Consider the following 22778-nt stretch of genomic DNA (forward strand, 5'->3'; position numbering starts at 1 on the left):
CCTCGCCGATGGTTTGGGGTTCGCCAATCGTAGAGTAGCGGCTTCTGTGTCTATTCGCGTTCTTTGAAATTTGAAAATTACTATGTTTTTGCTCCATTTCTAGTTTGGTTTATAACTAGTAATAGAGCACTATTATTTATTTATTTCCCACATTTGTAGATCATTTTTTGCTAAATAAATTTTAATTTTCAACTAAAAACATAGCATGTATCATGTAAATACGTTATCAGCTAAACATAGTAGGTATGTTATGCAGCTGTGTGTTAAGATGTATATCTTTTGAAAACAAATTGTATCTTATTCATTATGTATGTATGTTAATTAAACAAGCTTAATGAATCATCTTGATCACAGATTGGTATACATAATACATATTAGTACACAGACATAAGTGTTGTTTCTTAGCTACTGATATAATCATCTGCATCATCAAGACCCACCCAACTCATGAAAGCAAATAGAAACTCTCTAAAACCCACTTTCCCTTTTCTTCCCCAATCCATTTCTTCTGCACCGCACAAACAAAACAAAAACCATAGGCGAGATATAATCCAAATGAGTAATCAACACATTTCATCTGAACAAAAGCATAGACAAGAGATTGTTACGTACCGAATCTCATGTTGGTGACATGTTTAGGAGATATCTCTAGCGGATAGTCTTCATTATTTAATCTCTTTATCACATCAGCCTTGTTCAGTTTCCCTTTACCATCTTTGTCCAAAAACAAGAACACTTCTACTATCGGATCAAATATAGATTCAACCAACTTCGGACCCATCTCACTCGATTCCTCCTAAGAAACAAAACAACAAAATTTAGTTACGCTCAATAGCTAAAACATTAAATCTATCAATCATCACATGTCTTGATTATTACCGAGCTAGATTGAGAGGAAGGTTTAGCTAGAAGATAAATGAGACAAAGAAGGACTATAAACTCATTGAACTGTATCCCTTTGCTTCCATCAACATCACACCATCCGTATAAACCTTTCACTTCTTCTTCCGACAAACTCATCAGCTCCAGTTCCACTAAGCATTTCTTCAGCTCTTCCATATCGATTGTCCCGTTTCCATCGCTATCTGTGGATACCCATGAACCAAAATGTTACAAAAAAAAAAAAAAAAAACTCCAAACCGGTGGAATCTTGAAAGGTAAACTCTAGAAAACGTTACCATAGGATTCGAAGACGGTTCTGATCTTTCTTAATCCTTCTCTTAGCTTAGGAAACTTCATGATCACCGAATCAATGGACTTTAAACTCCGATGTCCCGGATAATATCTCCGGCTCTCCACCATTTTCCGTGCGAGCTTAGCATCCAGCTCAGCATACTTCTTGTTGCTCCCCGAGCTAACGCAGCAGCAGAGCATGCTTCCTACGAGGTTTTTGTATTATAGAAGTACGTGTTAAACCAAATAAACATCGAAAAGTTGTTAGAAATTATGGAAAAGAAAAACAAGAACTCACTCATGTTAATTGTGATGTTCGATGCAAAAGTTGTAAGAGAGGGACAAGGCGTAGCAGATTAAGTAAAGCATAAAGAATCATGAGGAAAGGCATTACGTATAGAAGCAAAGTAAAAGACTCAACCAACCTTTGGTGACACTTTGATCATTTCAATGTGTTTTTTTAATGATTATCATTTTATCTTATTTGTTTCTTTATAGTTTTTGCCTCCAACCCCTTTCAATTGAAATTTTGATGACAAGGCTTCAACACTAAAGCTTCAACATCAAATATATACATAAGTAGGCTAAGCTGAAATGATGATGAAAAGTTTTGTATCCAATAATACAATCCCACCCACACCCCTCAAATCAAGTAAAGAAGGGTTAAATCTTATCTCTACCTTCCTCCCCAAGTTGATATCTTCGGTCCCTAAACTTTCTTTATCCAATGGTACTACTACTAGGCATAATCCACCCTGCTTCATAGCCTAGGCCTACATCGTCTCCGCGAAGCCGCTTCTTCATCGATGCAGCAGAAAGCGAGCTCCCATTGGTGTTGGAAGTCAGAGAGCTTTCAACTGAACAGTTGGTTGTGGTGTTGTTTTTGGTGTCTACTGCTACTGCAAGCTCGGACACAGATGGCATCATCATCATCTTTGTTGTATCGAAGAACGGGACTGCTGTTCCTTGAGAGCTATTGGACACTTTGATGGCTAGCTCTGAGAGCTCTTCCCTAGCTGCCTCGAGCCCAACAAAAGCAGCAGCTTGGTCGTCAAAGGCCTTGCAAGCTTTCTCAAGAATCGATTGTAGGTACTTTCCTTGTGCCTCTATCCTCAGCTGGAGTCTCCGCTGTACCTGCCCATGCTAAAATATCAATCAAAAGGTTTGAACTTTAACAACATTGCAAAAACGCCAACAAAAGTTATGTTTGGGTCTCAAGGTCATATTTGTTCAGTCTTATTGGGCTGGGCAAATAAACCGAATCCGAAAAATCCTAACCAAACCCGATAAAAATAACCCGAACAGATCCGAACCCAACCCGATAAAAATAATATCTGAAACTGAAACTATTTCGGGTTCAACCGGATCTTGGACAAATATCTAAACCCGAACCGAACCTGAACAAGCCCAACCCAAATTTTTATAATATTCGAATGGTGCTGAGATTCATTAACCCGAAAACGCCAAACCCAAATGAACCCGAACCGAACTCCAATTGCCCAGCCCTACTTATTAGGTAGAGCAGATGGAAACAGGGATCACTAACTGTTCATTTCTAAAGCCAAGAAAGAAAAGAAAATTGGTAATAACCACATCCTAATTTTGGATTGTACTCTGGTTAATGTGATTGCAGCACTCAGAGTAGAACATTTTTGTGGTTCAAAAAGTACGACAAGAGAAGTGAAGGAAACTAACCTCCAATTGCTCGTGCAGCCTTCTTTGGACTTCCATCTGAGCGCGCAGAGCTTCCGTGACTTGGTAACCCCTGGGCTCGCAAGCAAATAAAGAGGTTCATAAAATTGTAAGAGTAGCCAGCAGAAAACAGTAGGGATATATATCAAGTGTAACCGTACTCGTTCTGCTCCTGCGCTGCCATTCTCAGTGATGACGATGAAGATGAACCTGTGTCCTGACTCTCCCCAGCACAAGAAGCTGGAGCATCGAGTTCACAGAATCAGTGGAATTCACGAGATGTGGACATACAACTGAGATTTCAGCAAAACAAGTTTCCTAGCTAGATGTTACTCTTTGTTTTATCTTTTCAAAATCAATTTTTTTTTTTTTTTTGGTTTTACAATCAGTTTTGAGACCATGAGTAGTTTACTTATATACTTTTTTTTTTTTTTTTTTTTTTTGAATTATACGCATTTTCCCCAAAGGCTTCCCAGGTCCAAGGGACTAATCTGCGTCGCTGCGGCCCGAATGTTAAATTTCGCAGTGGCCGGGAATCGAATCCAGGTGGCGGTACTCACAGCTGTGAGCCCTTTACCACCAGAGTTAGATGTCCCGGTTGTTTACTTATATACTTTCTGACACCACCAGTGAGAAAACAACAGTATCCCTTGTGCCTTACACATGATATAGGTCTAACAAACGAGGATCCAAATGTGAAACAAAGAGCAAAGACAAAAAGAGATATATAGACCAAGAAGAAAAACAAAAAGGTCAACTGAAAAGATTACATTACCATCCTTGGAGTTGTCGGTTGAATCTTTGCAAGCTTGCCTCCCTAGCCGGAATTTCTGTCGGGCAAAACAGAACACATACAAAGGCGAGAAGCATAACACCATCAAACATGGGAAGCTATACTGTGAAAGCTGAACTTCATTCTACAACTCTTAAAAATTCTAGCAAATCTAAGGTGTTGTTGATGTATATCATTAACGAAATATCTCTGTGAGCAGTTTATTTGAAACCACAGAATCAAAGGGAAACGAAGAATAGAGAAACCTGGAGATGTGATTTGAGGTGGTAGAGGGTGAGGCCTTTCACTCCCATTGTTCTCATGATTGTTTTGGGCGTCGCTTCTATAAAAGATGAACAGGCATAGAGTCAGAAACGTCTCCATTAACAAGTGTCAAGAAAAAAGAAAAAAAAAACAAAAACTGGAGTAGGATCTTAACTACAGGATTCAGACAAAACCAAAATTTCAAAGTTTTGTTTATAAAACAAAATTTCAAAGTTGATACTGACACTGCTTAAATTACTATAATTCTAAAAAGGAAACAAATTTACAGACTGCAGCATATCTTCCTATTTGTAAAGATCTTGTAAGACACAGATTCAAGTCTTAAAAAACAATAATGAGCAAAGAGAGCACAGTAAAAAAAAAACAACCTTTCACTCAGCTCACATTTCATTAAGACAATATCCAAAAAAATTAAAAATAACAAAACTAGAGAGGGAAGACGGAACATAAACAGTAGAAAAGAACTCACTGTCGGGACCTCCGAGCTGCGTGACGGCGTCAACGAACCTCTCATGGAGCTCCGCGGTCCACCGGAGACGGGGTTTGGGGTCAGTGGTTAAGACCAAACAGGCGTCTCCGGGAAGATTAGTACCGTCAAGGGGTCCATGGTAGTCACCGCCGTCGAGAGGAAGCGAGCGAATCGCCGAGTACATTTTTCCCAGTTCCCCCTAAAGAAAGAAAGTTGAGAGAGAAGAGATTTGGGTGGTATGGAGATTGTGAGAAATCGGATCCGGGTCAGGCTCCGGGTTTTATGACAGCGAAGTGACGGGTGGATAAATTTGGACGTACACTCTCTCCCTCCGAGATGCGTGAACATAGAGGGAACATGTTGTTATTCTATTTTATAATGAGTTTGTCCCCAGAGCTACTTTCGTTCATATATTAATTTAATCATCATTTTTATATTGCTTACACCCTTTATTTCATTTAATTAATTAATAATCATCATTTTATATACCCACAATGGGTTTTGGTGAAAACCGGAGAGGCTGGATTCAGAAATGCATTAGATCAGTCGCATACTCAAGCCTTTGGTAACGAATGGAGACATCTGAGTGCGGATTTCAAGTGCGGAATTTCTGAAAACCGCAATCTGCCACCAATCAGTCAATTTTCTTACAAACTGCGTTTTTGTTAAGAAAAAAAATAAAAAGCCGTTTGCGGATTTTGAAAGGCATATATTTACTACAAAACCACAGTCCGTTGTCCAACACCACTTTACCAGCGTATTTTCATAATCCGCACTCAACACTGTAAAATATTATTTATTAAAAGTGTGGTGTTATTCACCAATTTCTCATTAATTATAAATAATAAAAAAGGAAATGCTTGGTGTGGAATTTAAAAACGGTAAAAACTAAAAGCATATCTGGCGTGAACTCAGTAACTTAAATTATTTAATATACTATTATCATATTCTTTTTCTGTTATCTATACTAATCATTTTTATTTAATTTCTTTTAATGATATTCATCAATTATTTGGTTTCATATATATAAATATATATATATCTCTTATTAACTCTATACTTATTTGATATTAATAACTCTATACTTATTTGATTTTAATCAAAACTGACAAAAAGTTATTGAATCAAATATCAAAAAAATAGTTCATATATATATATATATATATATATATATATATATATATATAATATTTCAACTAAACCAAAAATTTAATAGATACCAAATATCTAATATATAAATAATATAATAAATCCTTTATTTATATTATTTTAAGTAAAAATAATAAAAATATCTACACATTTCTTAAAAAATTTATTTCTATTTCAAAAGAATTTTATTAGTTACATTAATATTAACAAGAAATATATAAATTGAAATTTTTTTATTTAAAATTAATTTCAATATCTAATATTATAAAAAGAAAAAGAAAAATATTACATCATTAAGCAAAGAAATTTATTTTCTAAATGTATTAATATATTTATTTTACATTACTTTTTCCTATCAAAACCGCACTACTTTTTCATCAAAACCGCACTACTTTTTTTATCAAATCCACACTTATCCTGCAAACCACATGAATCGCAGTTGGACCGTACCACACTTTAATTCCGCATCGCTTATAATATCAAAACCGCGGTCACCATTCGGAGCCTTAAGACTGAATGGAGAGTCAAGAGAGACCATCTATCCCCAACGAGGTTTCAGACTAAATGATTTTATCTATCTCTATCTATATATCTAAAAAAGTATTTACACTAAAAGGTAGTTTTCATCTTCTTATTAACAAAATATGTCTAGGACACATGATTCTAATCTTCTACATGATTTTAAACTTAGTTTATTCGTAACCATACAACTGACTGACCAAACCAGAGTAATGGCATGAATTATCTTTAACTACGTACAGGGAGCAGATCTAGAAAATAATATAACATGTGGCACAGTAAATATATATATATATATATATATATAATTAAAATATTAAATAATTTAGTGAATTGGATTTTATTATCTTTCTTTAAAAAATTTACATTAGTCACTAAAATTTTAAATGAACATACAATGAAATATTGATTTTCATAATTTTAAATCTTCCTTTTAAGTAACGTTGTAAGTTATATACTGCATATAATAGTCAAAACCTTTATTCCTTTTCGTTTTATTAATCTAATTATTGAAAATTAAAAATAATAGAAATAATTGTTAGAGTGGAATTAGAATAAATTATAGTTCTTATTATGGAAACTTTAGTATTAAAAAAAGTTTTTGAAGAAAGAAATATTAGTTTTATGTAGTAAAAAAAAAAGAAACATATTGTATGAAATGGTAACAAAAGTGCGTAGAAATTTCGAGAAAACAAAAAAATAGTTTTAAGTAACAAAAAGAAGGGGAAAAAGTAATATGCTTTAATTTAAAAAGTAACTAAGAGTGTGAAGAAACAAAGAGCATAAACCGGTTTTATGGGAATCAAGCTTGGAATTAGGTTGGGGCATATGAAGCCACTTCAACCAAAAGAGCTAGACATCTTTTGTGCATGTATAGATCACAAGAAAATTATTTAATCACTATGTGGCACGTGCCACACCCCTTACTAAGGTGGTCCGAATTTTAATTCAAAATTAATTTTATGAAAATTTTGGGAGATTTTTTTTTTTAAGAAATATAAAATTTTATTTTTTTAAAGAAAAATAAAATTTTATTTTCAATTTTAATTTCAAAATTAATTTATAAAAAATTTCTTTATTTTTTCAATTTTTTGGAATTTAAAGCTCGTTTTAATTTTATAGAAAATTTTGGAAGAGCTTTTATTTTTTAAAAAGAAAAATAAAATTTATTTTTAATTTTAATTTCAAAATTGATTTTATAAAAAAATTCTTATTTTTCAATTTTTTGGAATTTTAAAGATCATTTTAAGTTTTTAGAGAATATTTTTATATTCAATCGGTACCAAATAAAAGTAAACATGTTAGTAAGTACATTGAAAGTTCTACTAGCCTAGTGGTAAAAGACCTTGTCATTTGATCAAACAACCTGGGTTCGAATCCAGGGGTCTACATATTTTTAATTTCAAATCATGTAAAACGACGTCAAATATTTCTGTTAAATTTGTTGACGGCGTGCTAAATTGGCAAGTCAGCGAAAACATTGTTAATTAATTCTAAAGTCAATGAAAGTTTGGTGTTTTTTGGTCAGCCCAAAAGTTCATGTTTCTTTTGGCAATTCGTGCAAAGTTAAGGTTTTTTTTGGCCGAATTCTCGTAGTTTTTTTCTTTAATTAAATTTGTTATAAATTTTAAAATCCCGAGTAAAAGGATATAAAATATTGAGTTCAAACTGGCTCGTTCCGTCAGACAATTCCAGAGATACAAATAGGAATAACTTTTAGTAACTTATAAAAATTATCTACAATTGTTCTATTCCAGAAAATCAATTGCGAAACCAGAACTGGATAAAGATCCATATCCCTGAAGGATAAATTATTTAGAAGTATAGATAAAAAGATCCTTTGGAACTTGTCCGATATGCAGAAAGAGAGTGAATGCTAGGTTTGGTTCCATGCAAATGAGACAAACTTGAAGTCCCGAAACTCCACAAGCATAACCTATTGAGGAATTACAAGTTTCAAGCTTGGGATAATATTTGTATGGTGGATGGCTTTGGAAAAATAGTATGGGAAGATCAAACTAATGGAAACGCAAAATCTAAGAAGCCGAGAAGATTTGTTGCACACAGAAATGAAAGCATTGAAATAGGCTATGGAAAGCATGCCACAACACTCGACGTGTCAGAATTTTGGAACAGATTACAAGGACCTGATTACAATAATAAAGAAACCACAAGCTTGACTAAGTTTATCAACAGAGCTAAAGGTGATTCAAACACTTTAGATATGTTTTTCGGATTTCAAAATTTTCTACGTTCCAAAAGCGCAAAACGGAATTGTTAATTCTTTAGCTAAGAATGCTGGTTTTTTTCACAAAGATATTTGTTACAGTAGTTGTTATTCCGGTATGGTTACATTAGTTGTAACACAATATATATACTATATAGTAATAATATGATGTGAAATATATAGCAAAACAAACAGCTAAATTATAGGTGGTTGAAAAGAACAATAAATGAATAGTATATTAGTATGGAATATTGAAATCGAAAACTATCTCAATCCACCAACCCTTTTTGAAAAAATAATTATTGTGAAACATGCGTCCATACTCTTTAGAGCACGTCCATCGGGCGGGCGTTTCTTACTGGAGTTAGTAAAGAAAAAATATATTAAAATAATGAAAAAAAAACAGTAAAGTAGCATTCTTAAATAAGCGCCGCGAAGACCGGTTCTAAAACTAAGCTGTCATATGTCAATTTCTAATTGGTATACTTTTCTTCACAGAAATAAATTTTGACCTCAACATTATACATGATTAAACTATTATTACTTTTTCAATTAGAACCTGTTTTTTAAGAGGTTTGCCGTTGAAGTTGCTCTTAGAGCATCTCCAAAAGAAACTCTATAACTCCAAATATAGAATTTTTTGTTTTCCAAAAAGGAACTTCAAAACTTTAAATTTGAAGTTTCATCTTTTTATTTGCAATTTAGTCTTTACAATTATACATCATATTTATATTTCTTAAATATTTTTTTGTTTAACTTTTTAATTCTTAAAACTTTTATATCTCATAAATATTTCAAATTTGTTTTATAAATTTAAGTTTTACACATGAAATTAAATAAAAATTTTAAAACAAGATTTATAATATTTTAAAACTAAAATTAAACAACAAGAATATGACAAAAAACCATAATAAAAACTTATTAAAAAGACACATGAAGATCAATGGCAGAAGCAACAGTTGAAATGACGGAAAATGAAGATATCCGATTTCAGCAATTTTTGGCTCGTAATCTACAAATAAAAAAATAAAGAGAATCATTTCTTACTTTGAAATGCACTAGTTGATCATATATGAGAGCATTATGAAAATAATTTTATGGAATAATATAATATTTGCTTGCAGTTTAATATTTAATTATGTACTTTTATTTATAATTTTATATTTTAATGTATGATTTTTTTAATTAATATTTCTGTAATATTTATATATATATATATATATATATATATATATATATATATATATATATTATATATGTACTAGTTATTTATAGAAGTTTTATGAATTTACATTAACTATGACAAATATAATGACTATAGTGTAAAATATAAATAATTTTGAAGTTAGGTTTGAAGTTTTACTTTTGGAGAAAAACAAATTGAAACTTCAAATATAGAGTTTTGGAAACTTCAAAATAGAGTTTCTTTTAGGAAATGCTTTTAAAGTTACATATTGCAAATAGTTATATATATATACGCAGTGGCCCTTGGACAAAGTCAAAGAAGCACCTGCTTCCAGCCGATAATTTTATGTATTAATTTCGGCCACATTTTGCCATAGGTTCTCATTAATCCAGTGGTATCTTTGGGTCCATGTTACAGTCAAACAACCCGGGTTCGAGGCTTATATTGACCATATCATCTTTTGTTTTTTTTTTCAATTTTACTTTCTAAAAAGTGGCCAATTTTTTTCATTTTTATTTTCTTGAAAAGTTTGAGCTTCTCCAGTTAGTAGAGTTTGGATTTTAAATCAACTGCTAAATATTAAAAAATATTTTATTTATTAGTAATTTTTATCATCATCAGTATTTGTGATAAATATTTTTTTATCACAGGTAGGTAATCTATGTGTGATCATATATCTTCTACAACTTTTTTATAGATACAATTTTTGGATTAAAACTAAATTTTGAATCTTACGGACCTAAAGGACTAAAACCAAAAATAACTTCGGGTTTTACGTTTTATATGCCCAAAAGTTAGAAGTTCAGGCAAGTTGACGGTTCATATTTTATATAAAGTGACAGTTGACGATTCATATTTTATATAAAGTGACAATGGTACTTAGGCTTCGAATGGGAAATACAAATATAGCGGTTTGAATTTAGTGAATCTAGTGGATTAAGTGGAAAAAAAATGAATCTAACAGTTTAAGTGCAGTTCGAACAGATTTAGTGTTCTAAATGTATATTTAAATGGCGAAAAAATAGTCTAAAGCGTTGTACAAAATTATAATAATATATAGATATATATATATTTAAAACTAAATCAATAGATAAAATAACACATAATTTATATATATATATATATAGTAAAGTGATATAGTTGAATTAAATAAAAAGCCAATTTTTAATAATATATAAATTATATATTATAAACTAGTTTTCTAAGACTATCCATAAATATATAAACTGTACTAGTAAATAAATGGAAAAAATATTATTAAATATATAAACTACAATACGCTGTATAAACAGATTTAATATCAACAGAAAATATAATAACTACATGATAAACTGATATATATATATATATATATATATTAATTTTTAAAGTAAGATAAGTATAGTAAAATAACACAAGCTGCGTAAAACATTTCAAATTGCTAGCACTTAGCAGTCGTTGGCTTATCTTTACAAAAAAAGAACAACAAGCCGTCTATTTTATTTTTATTATTAAAATTTTTTGAACATATAATTTTTTATATATTATTCGAGAAACATTACAACATTTGAAATATTACACGTGTTATAATTATGATGATCTTTATGTTTTTTAGAAAAATAAGTTGGTTCAAGATATAGTTATGAAAACTACCGCTGAAATTGACCAAAAACAACTGCTGAAATAGCTAAGAGTTAGAATATTTAGTTGATGAATTATCAAAAGCAAGGAGCTAAAAAGTGTTTGAAAATGTAATATTTATAATCAGGACTATTACTTTCAAGATTTTTTCAAATCCTAGCCATTGATCAATTCCTACCAAAACAAATAAAGTAATTATCTATAAGGAATTTAAATAGTGTATGAAAATAAGAACGAATATTATCGACTAGTAAATTTGAAACCAATAACAAGAAGAAATTTAATTTACCAACCTTCCTTTTTGTTTTGACATATTATGCATGTTTAATAACAAAAATAGAATAAAAAACATAGATTTTAGTATATAATTATTATAACAAGTTGGAGTCAACCACATGGCCCTGGAGATTATATTGATGTCTCTACCAACTTCGCCGATATTTGAGTAATTACAAGATTTTTTTTTGTTATAGTATATTGTTTAAGTTGTACGATTATAAGAAAACCAACACATGTCTGACGTCTACGACAAAGAAAAACAGGCATGTTTCATGCTTTAGTGTTTTATGCTTTAGTGTTTTATCAGTTCATAAATATATACGATTAAACAAAAATATGGCCATGTTCAGAGAAGATAAATAAATGGTTTACTGATCGCGCAAAAATTGTTATCGAAAATCGAATACGTATGGGCAAAATTAGGCGAACTGACTCGTTGTAAGAGAAATGGGTTTCTGATACTTTGGGTCGGGTCGATTCTAATACGAAGCCCAACAAATACAACACAAATCAGTGAGGACAAATACATCTGCTTCGAGGAAAAGACAATGAATAAAATCACCTGCTTCAAGAAAAAATGATTCTCTATTTTAACTTGAGTGCTTTTGTGGTTTTACAACTACGATTGTATTCTACACAAAATCTTTGATATATTAACAACTCACCATCTATTTTATTTAAGAGTGATTTGCAAGAAAAATAATAACTATAAAGGTCAGTATGTGATTTGATCAAAAAAAAAGTGTCAGTATTTGATTAATGTTAAGAATATCTTCTTTATGACGAACAACTAACTAAAAAAAATAGAATATCCATTAACATTTACTATAATCAAATTTAGAATATTCATCAAGAAATTAGATTTTGGGGCAACAAATAATTTGTATTTTAAGTCAACGTATAATCCAAAAACTTGACTAACCTATTAATTAAGAATCTCTATCAAACTATCAGTATCTACTCTATTAAAATATGAGTTTTTCTTCGGTTCTTCCTAGGAGTAAACCCGTGAGTTCACCATTAAAATGATAGTTAATAAAAATTTGTCAAGTCATATTTTGTTTATTAAAAAAAGTAAAAATTAATTAGAAATTATAGCCGAAAAAAAGAAAACAATTTTTTGATGTTGTTAACGCGGTCAGCAAAATCATAAACTTTAAACGCCGTCAGCAAAATTCTAAACTCTAGGATTTTGGATTTTGGGTTTAGGTTTTAGGATTTAGGGATTTGCTGACAGCATTAATAACTTCAATTTTTTTTTCTTTTTCTGGATAAATTAATACTATCTTCTAATTATTTTTACTCTTTTTTTCATAAACAAATATGAATTGGAAATTTTTTATTAACTATCATTTTGGTGGTGAATGCACAAATTTAAAGGTTAGACCATTAAGTAGTAATATAAAAAATTGAATTAATAATAACATCTTTCCTATAAAGAAGTGAGTGGATGATCATTTTGCATTTTAAAAAATCGTTCAAACTTTATCTAAAGCAATTAAATTATAACAATTTCCGCTATCAACCATATTTAATGGAAATGGTTTATTAATTGTTTATTTAGCTTGGTTCTCACATTGTATATTGGTTAGATTTGATAATTGATTTGTTATAAATATATACACGATTCATATGCTTATTCTATTACTACAATTTTTAAATTTTATCAAACTAGAATGTATAAAAGTGAAGTATCTTTAAGACTTTGTTTAGTCTCGTTAACTTGATATACTTTGTTCCGCTATGTTTATTTCATTGAAATTATATCTCAATATTAAATACTACAATGGTTAGTTTATATTTTTTTTTGTTAACGGTTAATTTATATATAATATCAACTAATAGCTACATATCACCAAACCATCGAAATATTTATATACATTTATGAAAATACAAATATAAAAACAAAAAAATGCTACAAAATAAATTTAAATATTAATTTTATTTGAGAAACACAAAACTTTTTAATTTTAATACAAATTTAATTTTATTACTAAATTGATACAACACCCGCACAAACGTGCAGGTCTAAATATAGTATTAAAATAAAAAGGAACAATTTTAATGATATAGATATGAGTGTATAACACATACTATAAAAATCGAAGTAAAAATTAATCTAATAGTCATTAACCTTGACATGGACACAAGAAAACACAATAACAGAAAAAATTAGTCAAATTTACTACAACTAATAGAGAAAACTTCTCAAGAAAACCTAGTTAAATTCACAAAAGATCAAACATTACATAAGTTCAAACATATAACAGCTTCATTAGAAGTCATCTGGAAAGTCTGGAAGTCTTCTAGAAGACTTTTCGGAATACCAAAATTTAAAGCGGGAAAAGTAAAATATAAACGGGAAATTTAAGCGGAAAATTAAAATTTAAGCGAAAAACTCAAATTTTAAATAAAAATTCAAATTCAAATTTCATGAAAATTAGAAAGTATATATTATGATCTAAGAAGACACATTAAACCATATGACTTACTTAACACTTTTGAAAGTTAAATATATATATTAAAGTTGAAAATACAATTAAGTTTTACAAAAACTTACCAAGAAGACTTCCTGGGAAGCTTTCTAGAATTAGCTAGATACATTAATAAACATGAATGTTGGTAACCTCATAATTAAAATCAATTAACTTATGAATTTCATTAAATAGCCCCAATATCGACTAATATACATAAATTAACAAAAAAAAATGTTTAAAAGTCTCTTTATAATTTTAGAGAAAATGAAAGTTTATTAAACATTTTTGTAGAAGACATCCACAGAAGTTTTCCCTTTAAATCATTTTTGCAATTGAAAATTTACAAAAGAAGACTTGCACGAAAGTCTATTCTACATCAGACTTCTTTGGAAGTCTACTCTACAACACACTTCTTTGGAAGTCTACTCTACAGCACACTTCTTTGGAAGTCTTCGTTTGTAAATATTGGCTTACTTTTCTTTTTAAAAAAATCTTGAAAATACCAGAGAAAATTTCCCTGTAAATCTTCTGGGATAAACATGTTAGTTTTGCAATTGATCGAGTTGTGTCAGAAATTTGACTTTTTCCAAATTTCCAAAACACTTACACGGAAGTCTTCCACCAGAAAAATAAAAATTAATATTTTATTTTTGCTAGAAGACTTCCATGTAAGTCGTCTCAGGTTACTCTTGCAACTGAAAAATAAAACTTAAATATTTAATTTTAACTAGAAGACTTACTCCGACAAAAGACTTACGCGGAAGTCTTCTGTGATAACCAAAGGTTTGACCAGAATCTCGAAATAAAATTCTGGAGAACTTCCGTGTAAGTCTTCTCCCGGAAGACTTAAATGAAAGTCTTCTAAATAAAATTTAAATAACTTGAGACGACTGCCAATGATAGTTAAAAGACTTCCACCGAAAGTTGAGAAGACTTCCTTTGAAGTCTTTTGGTGTAAGACTTCCAGGTAAGTCTTCTAGAAAGAGTCAAATTTCTGACACAATTTGGTCAATTGCAAAACTAATCTCCTTATCCAAGAAGACTTACGTGTAATTCTTCTCTGATATTTTCGATATTTTTTGTTAATAAAGAAAAATTGGAATACTTTCAGGGAAGTCGTCTCTACGAAACAGACATAAAAATCAACTGCAAAACTAACCTCTGCGTTGGCTAGAAGATTTCCATATACGTCTTAGACCATAAGACTTATACGGAAGTCTTCTAGTGAACAGATCTAGAAAAAAATTGATTTCATATAGAACTTACTTAACTTCTCTAAGCACACAGAAGTTCAACACGAAAGCGACCTACTTGTTAATGACCAAGAATCTTGAGCTTGAATGGCTCTATGAACCTTAAATCTTAGGTCTTTTGGATGAATAAAGAGAGAAAATGAAAGAGATGTGGTTTTAGTGCATAAGAAATGAGATATGAAAAGTGAAAATTGATTTTTAGATGCATTAAGAGCTTCAAATTGGTTGTTCATGATGGTTGGTTTATTGATGGCAATGACAATATTGTAAATACTTGAGTAAGATGAGGCTGGTAGAGTAAAATGCTTATTTCAGAAAAAATAAAAAAAAATACTGACATTTTCGTAAATAATCCAAACTTTTAGGGTGAATAGGCCAAATGAAAATTTCAAAAAAAGTCATGGATTATTTTTTGTATCTGATTTTGAGTTTTGAGTCAAATTTTTCCGACAAGCTCTTAATTCTTTGGAGCTATTCATCAAATTTTAAAACCCAAAATATTTACCCATCTATACAAAGACAATAAAAATCATGTATACAAAGATAAATACAAACACAAGAAAATCAACTAAATACTTAAACTAAATTTCCATAAAACACAATATTATTCAACGAAATAATCATGCGCTTTAGCGCGAATCAAACTATATTTTAGTTTTAAAGTAACATGAACCTAAATATCTAAAACTGAAAATTTAATTTGAATATTTTAATCTAAACGGATCCAAAATTATTCAAAAATGAATTACCCCAATTTTCTAAATATTTCATTTTACATATCTAATACTATGGGTGAGCGTACGGGTACCCGCTCGGGCTCAGTTCAGATCTATTTGGGTTTCGAATTTTTGGGGTTAAAGATTTCAGCCCCATTTGAGTATTTCTAAATTTCAATCCGGATTCGGTTCGGATCTTTGCGGGTTCGGTTCGGGTTTGGATAACTCATTTAAATTATTTTGAAAATTTTAAAATTCATTATATACTTTAAATTTCTCAAAATCTATAACAAAATAATATATTACATATAAATTTGAATAAAATATCTCAAAATACTTAAACTTAACATATAAATTGGGTTGGTTTGAATATAGGGATAGAGAATCAATAGATATTTTAAGTTTTTTTGGTGTTTTGAGTATACTTTAGCTATTTTATACATGTACTTTTGATTTTTTGTATATTTTTAAGTATTTTGGACAAATTAAAAGTATCTTATATATTTTGAAAGTTTTTTAATATACATCAAATCTAAAGATAATGGATATATTTAAGTATATAAATCTATTTCGGATACATTCGGGTACCCAAAATATTTCGATTCGGGTGGGGTTTGGTTTCGGTTTTTTTAATTCCAAAATTTTGAACCCGTTTGGATATTTAATTAATTTTGATTCGGGTTTGGTACTACTTTTTCGGGTCAGATTCGTTCGGTTCTTCGGATGTAGGTTTTAATTATATGAAAAGTTTAAGTTATCTTATCTTTTGTTAATTGTATTTGTAGGTTATTTTTTGTGATGCTTCCGGAGAAGCTGTAGGCACCGTCGGTGAGTATTTGAGGGCTTCTCTAGTTCTCTTGGTAACGCTGTGAAACTTAATACTGTATTGCACAAGTCTTACCAGTTACAAGCTAAAGGTGAAACTTGCATGAAGCAATTAATATGGGTATTCATATGCAAACCGAATCCTTATAACCGATAGTAAATTTTGCAGATCCTTTATTTACCTTTATGCATAACTTGATAAACGCAAATCCACGTAGTCAAACTAAAAACTTGGGAATAATAAATAAGAAAAAAAAAAAAAAGATAAACAGAAGCAATGAGATCAATCAAATACGAATGGGCAAATCTTGAACCCACCCACCATTGTTAATGAAGTTGAGACTACTCAAACTTTCAACCATGGGTCCATTCAGCTTCTTAACCCAGCTCACACGTCTCGTCGTACTAGATCCACTTCCAAAGCATCCAACTTCTGCATACGTCAGCTGTGATTCGTGGCCCACTAAGTTCCATGCGTCCCAACCTTCGGGAACAACCACGTTGGTCAAGTTAGTGTTGTAAAAGATCACTCGAGCGTAACTACGCCACGGTCTGCCCAAGTAAGCCATCCCGGTTCCGTGAACGAGGCTGTCCATGAACACGAACCCGTTCGCGTCGTACGGGTTTGTCCGTCCTTGAGCCGTTATGTATCCAGCTAGCCCCGGTTCTAGTGTCGCTCCTAGCACTTGAATTACACATTTCTAGAAAACGAGCAATCACATTAAACTCGGACCATAATTTGTTAGGGGATTATTATATCAAAATTCGTTTTCCACTCATTGTATTGGCATAGAGAAAATAAAGAGTTATTGAAGAAAACAGTTTGACTATTATTATCCTACATGTAATTATGTGAAGAGTCAGAATGTGACAAACCTTGTAAATAGATTGGCCGTTACCAAAGATGAAATCAACGGCGCCTTGGATAGTGCAACGGTGAAACAAGTGTCGACCATCCGAATCCCACAAGGTATCTTGAATTCCGGCAAACCCTACCGAGTAAAAAGCACACTTATCACCGTCGATCAACGCCGCCACCGCTGGAGTCCTAGGGTTCTTGTTCACTTTTCCATTATTCGGGAAATTATACGTATTCTAGACAAAAAGGAATAAAAACCCTTTTTCATGTTCTAATAAAAAATGAATCAAATCAACAGAAGAAAAAGACAGCAAAACCTCCACCGTACCACGAAAGTGAGGCTCTTAACGACGGTGCTATCTGCGATAGTAGCAAAAGTAGGACTTTGTGCAACTGAGTAATGGTCGTCCCATTCAACTCTAGTTTTCCTCTTTCCAGCCCCCACTATTACAATGAAGGGTTTATCATATGGTATCTTTATTTTCTCCCTAAGGCATAAGAGAAAAACGTTACTAATCATATTTCGCATATACTGTATATGAAAACCTTCATTTGAAGTCAGCTAAATGTAACTATACTGACTTGTAAAGGCCGGCTGCAACGTTGATGAAGAACCAATTACGATTGTTGGCTGGAACCGAATCGATCGCTTTTTGTATTTTCGTGAAATTTCCATTGCCAGATTGATCCACGAACACTTGTTGGCGGTACACTCCGTATCGTTTAGGTTCGATTAGATGAGGTAGACAGAAACAACAAAAAAGAGTGACAAAAGCGATGAAAAGTTGATGAGTTCCCATTAGAGGATATATCAAAACGTAAGAGATTAAGTGGGGGAAGACAAATGAGAGTAGTGGAGGAAATGGATTATTTAACCAGTCGGTAAGATTAATGCCTTTTAATTATTTTTATAAATATTTGTGCCAAGATTTATTTCTGTTTTCTTTTGATCACGTACGGAATCAAAGTAGAATTTAAACGAAACTGGCAAGTTCAGCTTTGTTTCCGGATTTGGTGGTCAGATTTGCTTTTGTGTGAGATGTCGCAAACCAAACATGGAAGTTGTGATCTTGGTGATTGTGGAAAGTGGGTAAAAATAAAGTTAGTCGTCGAGACTTTGGATTCATTTGGAAAGGATTGCAAATATTATGGAGATCTTTTTTTTCGTCAACAAATTATGGAAATTAATAGTGAATTTTCTTTAGTAGAAATTACATTGGATTGGCAGGAAATTAGGAAAGAGTCGTATATACAAACGAAAAAAATAAGTAGTAATCTTTGTAATTGTGGTAACTGTAAAGTTAGTGGTCCACACTATACATTCATTTCAAAGTTATTACAGAGAAAAAATTAATAGTGATAAATAGGATAGTAATTTGTATATGTTAAGGTTTCTACAACCGTAACATCCATAATTCCCCAAATCGTTTTATTACATTTTAAAGAACTTTAAGATTTTTTTAACATCGAACCGCTGATCTATTATTGAAGTTTGAGATCCCCTATATATTAATCCTAGAGCATTACAAAATGTTTTCGTAGCTACGTGTCATCACTCGAATGATTCTTAGAATTATTTTAAAAATAAGCTTGTCCATAAAAATATATATATTATATTTTTTCTTAAACTAACTATCAAATTGATTACCAGTATACAAAATAATATTTTCAATTCTTTCTTTAAATAAAAACTACAGAATTACCTAATATGGTTAACATATATATGACAAATAATGATTATGATTAATACATATTTGATAACAATTTGTGTATCATCTTTCCCTTTTTTTGTTTAATTTTATATTATTAATAGAAATTAAAAAATCACATTAAGCATATAATTAAAAAAAAATTAGATTTTTTTGTATATGTTATATTTTGAATTTTTTAAAACGACTATAAATTACTAAAAATGGTAAAAGTTCTACAGTAAAAATTTTGTGATCAACGGTTTAACATTTTTTTATTCAAACAAGACACCAATGATCATAAATCATATGCATATGAAATCTCATTAATAAATACTCATATTATATATATATATATATGAATATCATTTAAATTAAATTATATACTATACAAAAATATAAAAATATATTAATTTCAAAATTTGCATCAAAAAATAATTGAGATATTAATATTTTAATTTTGAAATTTGTACTGAAAAATATCACATTAAAAGTTTTTTGATTAATAATTTAAATTTTTGTTAAAATAAATATACAAATATTAATAAAATTATATGAACAGAAAGTGTCAATAATAAATATTTATATTAAAATATACTATATATATCTATGTCAATATCACTATAGTTTAATTATATACTATATAAAGTAAATAAAATAATTGTTTTGATTTATTTACGAAAAATATGAATGTAAATAAACAAAAAGTATTGATTTTGATTTATGTGCTTATTGTAATGTATATGCTTTTATGTATACAAATAGTTTTTTAAATAAGTGGTTTTTAATATGTTATTTGATCCTGACAATCCCATAAATACACTTCTTCAAATCGAAGTGATTTTTAATATTTGAAGCACTATATATATATATATATTCTTTCATTCATATTAAATAATTTAGTCTTGATTTTTATTCCTAAAAAGCTTTTGATGAAATATTATGACAAGATTCTAATCACCTCTTTTTGAATTTGTTCGAAGAATGAGAGATTTGATCATTCGTCTAATATTTGTTTCTCTTTAATATCATATCTAGCTAATATAATTGTAAGAATGAGAGATTTGAACTATTTATTATAATTTTTCTGGTTTATCATTTAATAAATCAAACAATTCTTAGTTTATATATAGTTTACATATACTAGAATGGTAAAGCATTATATATATATATATAATTTTTATCGGTATACTCTTGAGTAACTAAAACTCAAAAGTGTAGGTTAATAAAATAAGTATTTTGTTTTGTTCTAGATTTAGATGATTTTTAGACCGAACTGGTGAATATATACTAGACAGACATTTATATTTCGAGTCTGCATATTGTTCTAAGATTTTAATTTTCCGTAGTAGTATATTGCTCCATGGAGATAAGTGGAAGAAATATGTGTTTCTACAACTCTACCACCCAGTCAATTCTGTTCCACTTAATCCTTATTTCATGGCCACATATCTTTCCGGCTAAGTAATTAGAAACTTTTCTCCTGTTACATTACATGAATCCTATTTTCATTTCATCCTGAAAAATCCATATTTTTTTCAACTATGTCTTTGTCATTCGATCCAATAGTGTTCCGTTAGATAGGAACATATTTGATAAATACTGCAGTTTGATATATTAGATCTGAACACTAACATGTGAATAGAGTTTGCCGTTGATTATTTTCAAAAAATTGATTCTTAGCTATGTATCTGGAGTGGAACTAATTTTTACATATGTCAATCTTTTTAAATTGACACTTATTTAATTCACCGAATTTACACATGAAGTTAAAAAAAGAAACAAAACTCATATTAGTGAAATAGAAACGAGAACGAAAACACAATTTTATATAAATAGAAAATGAAATCACTTATGGAGAGTCAATAGTAAACAAATCGAGAGCAGAAAACCTATTCCCCTTTTCTCATTTTACAATCGATGTTGCCAATCTGGTTTTGGTGATTTGTGTCAACCGCAAAACTTAATTTCATTTTTGTGCATATGAAGTCTTGAAATAATTAAAATGAACTGTAATACGTTAGCTCTTCAATAATGATGATACTTTTAAGAGACCAATATTTGTATTCGTAATTTTACAATCGATAAAGATTGTTGTGTTGAGAAATGTTAAAACCATTTAATGAATAAACATTAGTATAAAAACTCAACTCGCGCATGCGCGCAGATTATCATCTAGTAGTATCGTAAACAAGACTAGAATATGATAACCAACTAGAGCTTAATAGTATATACATATGAAAGTTTTGACGACATAATATTTAATGGTTTCACAAACATGCATTTGTGTAGGTGTTTGTACGATCAGTTTTTAATTTCTATAATTTATTGATTAATCATATTGCAGTTAGATATAAAAGCAATCAAAATGATATATTATATTACATATTCATCAATTTTTTTTTTATTATTGTAAAATTTTTGATCTATTTATTTATAAATTAAAACACCAATTATTATGTTTACGTATATTAATAAATCTATCTTTTAAAGAAAAAAATAAATCTATCTTTCCAAAATAAAATGTATTTATGTTTTAATAAGGTAGATAGATATGTCTCTAAATTTTTTATATGCCAAATAAATTTCACTTCTATGTTTATTTTTGAGGAAAATATTAAACTGAAATTTATTTTTTGTATTCTTAAAATTCAAATATATATGTGTGAATTATATTAATCATCAAATTATTTAACATATATTTGAAAAGTAACTTTATATGTTTTAGTAAAACATTTATGGTTTATAGTTTGTATGTGCAATGAAATAATAATATACATGAATATATAATATTTAAAGTTTGAAGTCACATTTTAAATAAGTTTTTAATTTTATTGTAAAATTTGTTTAAATAATAAGCCTGTTAGAAATAATTGTAAATTTTGTAATTTAGTAAATTTGGTTAGGGAAGAATCTAACAAAATAAATGGTATGTGGTTAGTAGATTAAGTTTAGTAAGTTTTGCTAGAAAAGAATCTAATAAAAATGATTTGTGGTTAATTAATTAATAGTTGTTTATTCAGTGGCACAAGTTGTAGTTAAATGACGAAGTAAGTGTTATTTTCAAATGGTATTTCAATTGTGATAATAATATAGATCCCTATAACACGATTTTGTTATCTTAGCTTAATTAATCTGTTGTTTCTTTTTTTTTTAAACGATGAGAATGAATATGGAGAAATCTAGAAATCCACTCTTTAGTATTGATGTCTACTTTAATTATGTGGAAAAACTTGGTCACACTTGTGCATCTTCTAATATCAAAATCAAATCCTAGCAATCAGTACAAAATTGTTAGTGCGCCGACATTTGTAGCATACACTCCATAATCCAATAAAGGGTTTCAAGTTCCGCATGAATCGATTATTCTCTTTACTTTTGATTCTTGTCTCCCAAAAGTATTTTGAGTGGATGTTTCCAAGCCTATCCACAACCACTAAAAGTGAGTCATGTGTCCAAAATCCATCAACTATACATATCCCCTGATGGCGTATGGCCTGCGTAGTTGTTGGAATTTTTTCATCCCTTAGATGGTTTTGCTATTTTGATATTGGCATCAAACCATGATTGGCATTCTACATCCGTGTAT

At 29.9% G+C, this 22778-nt stretch overlaps 3 protein-coding genes across 4 annotated transcripts; all 3 read right to left on the minus strand.

Moving 5' to 3' along the window:
* Window positions 1–321: 321 nt before the first annotated feature.
* On the minus strand, window positions 322–1572 carry LOC106454923 (probable calcium-binding protein CML22). Its single transcript, XM_013897001.3, has 5 exons — window positions 1472–1572; window positions 1179–1379; window positions 880–1085; window positions 613–796; window positions 322–508 (listed from the first exon to the last, which is right to left on the minus strand). The coding sequence occupies exons 1-5, from the start codon at window positions 1473–1475 to the stop codon at window positions 402–404; spliced, it is 702 nt and encodes a 233-aa protein (XP_013752455.1). The 5' UTR covers window positions 1476–1572; the 3' UTR covers window positions 322–401.
* A 151-nt stretch (window positions 1573–1723) lies between these two features.
* LOC106451495 (protein PHR1-LIKE 2) lies at window positions 1724–4767 on the minus strand. Of its 2 annotated transcripts, none has more exons than XM_013893427.3 (6): window positions 4392–4767; window positions 3904–3980; window positions 3641–3695; window positions 3027–3105; window positions 2869–2938; window positions 1724–2307 (listed from the first exon to the last, which is right to left on the minus strand). In XM_013893427.3, exons 1-6 carry the CDS (start codon window positions 4573–4575, stop codon window positions 1894–1896), a joined length of 879 nt encoding a protein of 292 aa, XP_013748881.1. In that variant the 5' UTR covers window positions 4576–4767; the 3' UTR covers window positions 1724–1893. The 2 variants fall into 2 exon arrangements, with proteins under 2 accessions (XP_013748881.1, XP_013748880.1); XM_013893426.3 differs by having other exon boundaries at window positions 1724–2316; window positions 4392–4766.
* An 11567-nt stretch (window positions 4768–16334) lies between these two features.
* LOC106454922 (probable pectinesterase 29) lies at window positions 16335–18982 on the minus strand. Its single transcript, XM_013897000.3, has 4 exons — window positions 18084–18982; window positions 17830–17989; window positions 17519–17737; window positions 16335–17343 (listed from the first exon to the last, which is right to left on the minus strand). Exons 1-4 carry the CDS (start codon window positions 18299–18301, stop codon window positions 16930–16932), a joined length of 1011 nt encoding a protein of 336 aa, XP_013752454.1. The 5' UTR covers window positions 18302–18982; the 3' UTR covers window positions 16335–16929.
* Between the last annotated feature and the right edge of the window lie 3796 nt (window positions 18983–22778).

The sequence above is a fragment of the Brassica napus genome, chromosome C1, assembly GCF_020379485.1.
Source record: "Brassica napus cultivar Da-Ae chromosome C1, Da-Ae, whole genome shotgun sequence".
NCBI classification, from domain to species: domain Eukaryota; kingdom Viridiplantae; phylum Streptophyta; class Magnoliopsida; order Brassicales; family Brassicaceae; genus Brassica; species Brassica napus.

Excerpts from the sequence above, each read along its gene's own strand:
- LOC106454923 (XM_013897001.3), bottom strand. Across the intron at positions 1,086-1,178 it reads AACCGTCTTCGAATCCTATG|ATAGCGATGGAAACGGGACA; the intron begins GTAACGTTTTCT and ends GGGTATCCACAG. Across the intron at positions 509-612 it reads TGTCACCAACATGAGATTCG|AAGAAATGGATTGGGGAAGA; the intron begins GTACGTAACAAT and ends TGTGCGGTGCAG.
- LOC106454922 (XM_013897000.3), bottom strand. The coding sequence starts at position 18,301 with ATGGGAACTCATCAACTTTTCATCGCTTTTGTCACTCTTTTTTGTTGT. Across the intron at positions 17,738-17,829 it reads TTAAGAGCCTCACTTTCGTG|AATACGTATAATTTCCCGAA; the intron begins GTACGGTGGAGG and ends CTTTTTGTCTAG. Across the intron at positions 17,344-17,518 it reads ACGGCCAATCTATTTACAAG|AAATGTGTAATTCAAGTGCT; the intron begins GTTTGTCACATT and ends CTCGTTTTCTAG.
- LOC106451495 (XM_013893426.3), bottom strand. The coding sequence starts at position 4,575 with ATGTACTCGGCGATTCGCTCGCTTCCTCTCGACGGCGGTGACTACCAT. Across the intron at positions 3,981-4,391 it reads GCAGCTCGGAGGTCCCGACA|AAGCGACGCCCAAAACAATC; the intron begins GTGAGTTCTTTT and ends CATCTTTTATAG. Across the intron at positions 3,106-3,640 it reads AACCGACAACTCCAAGGATG|CTTCTTGTGCTGGGGAGAGT; the intron begins GTAATGTAATCT and ends TCGATGCTCCAG.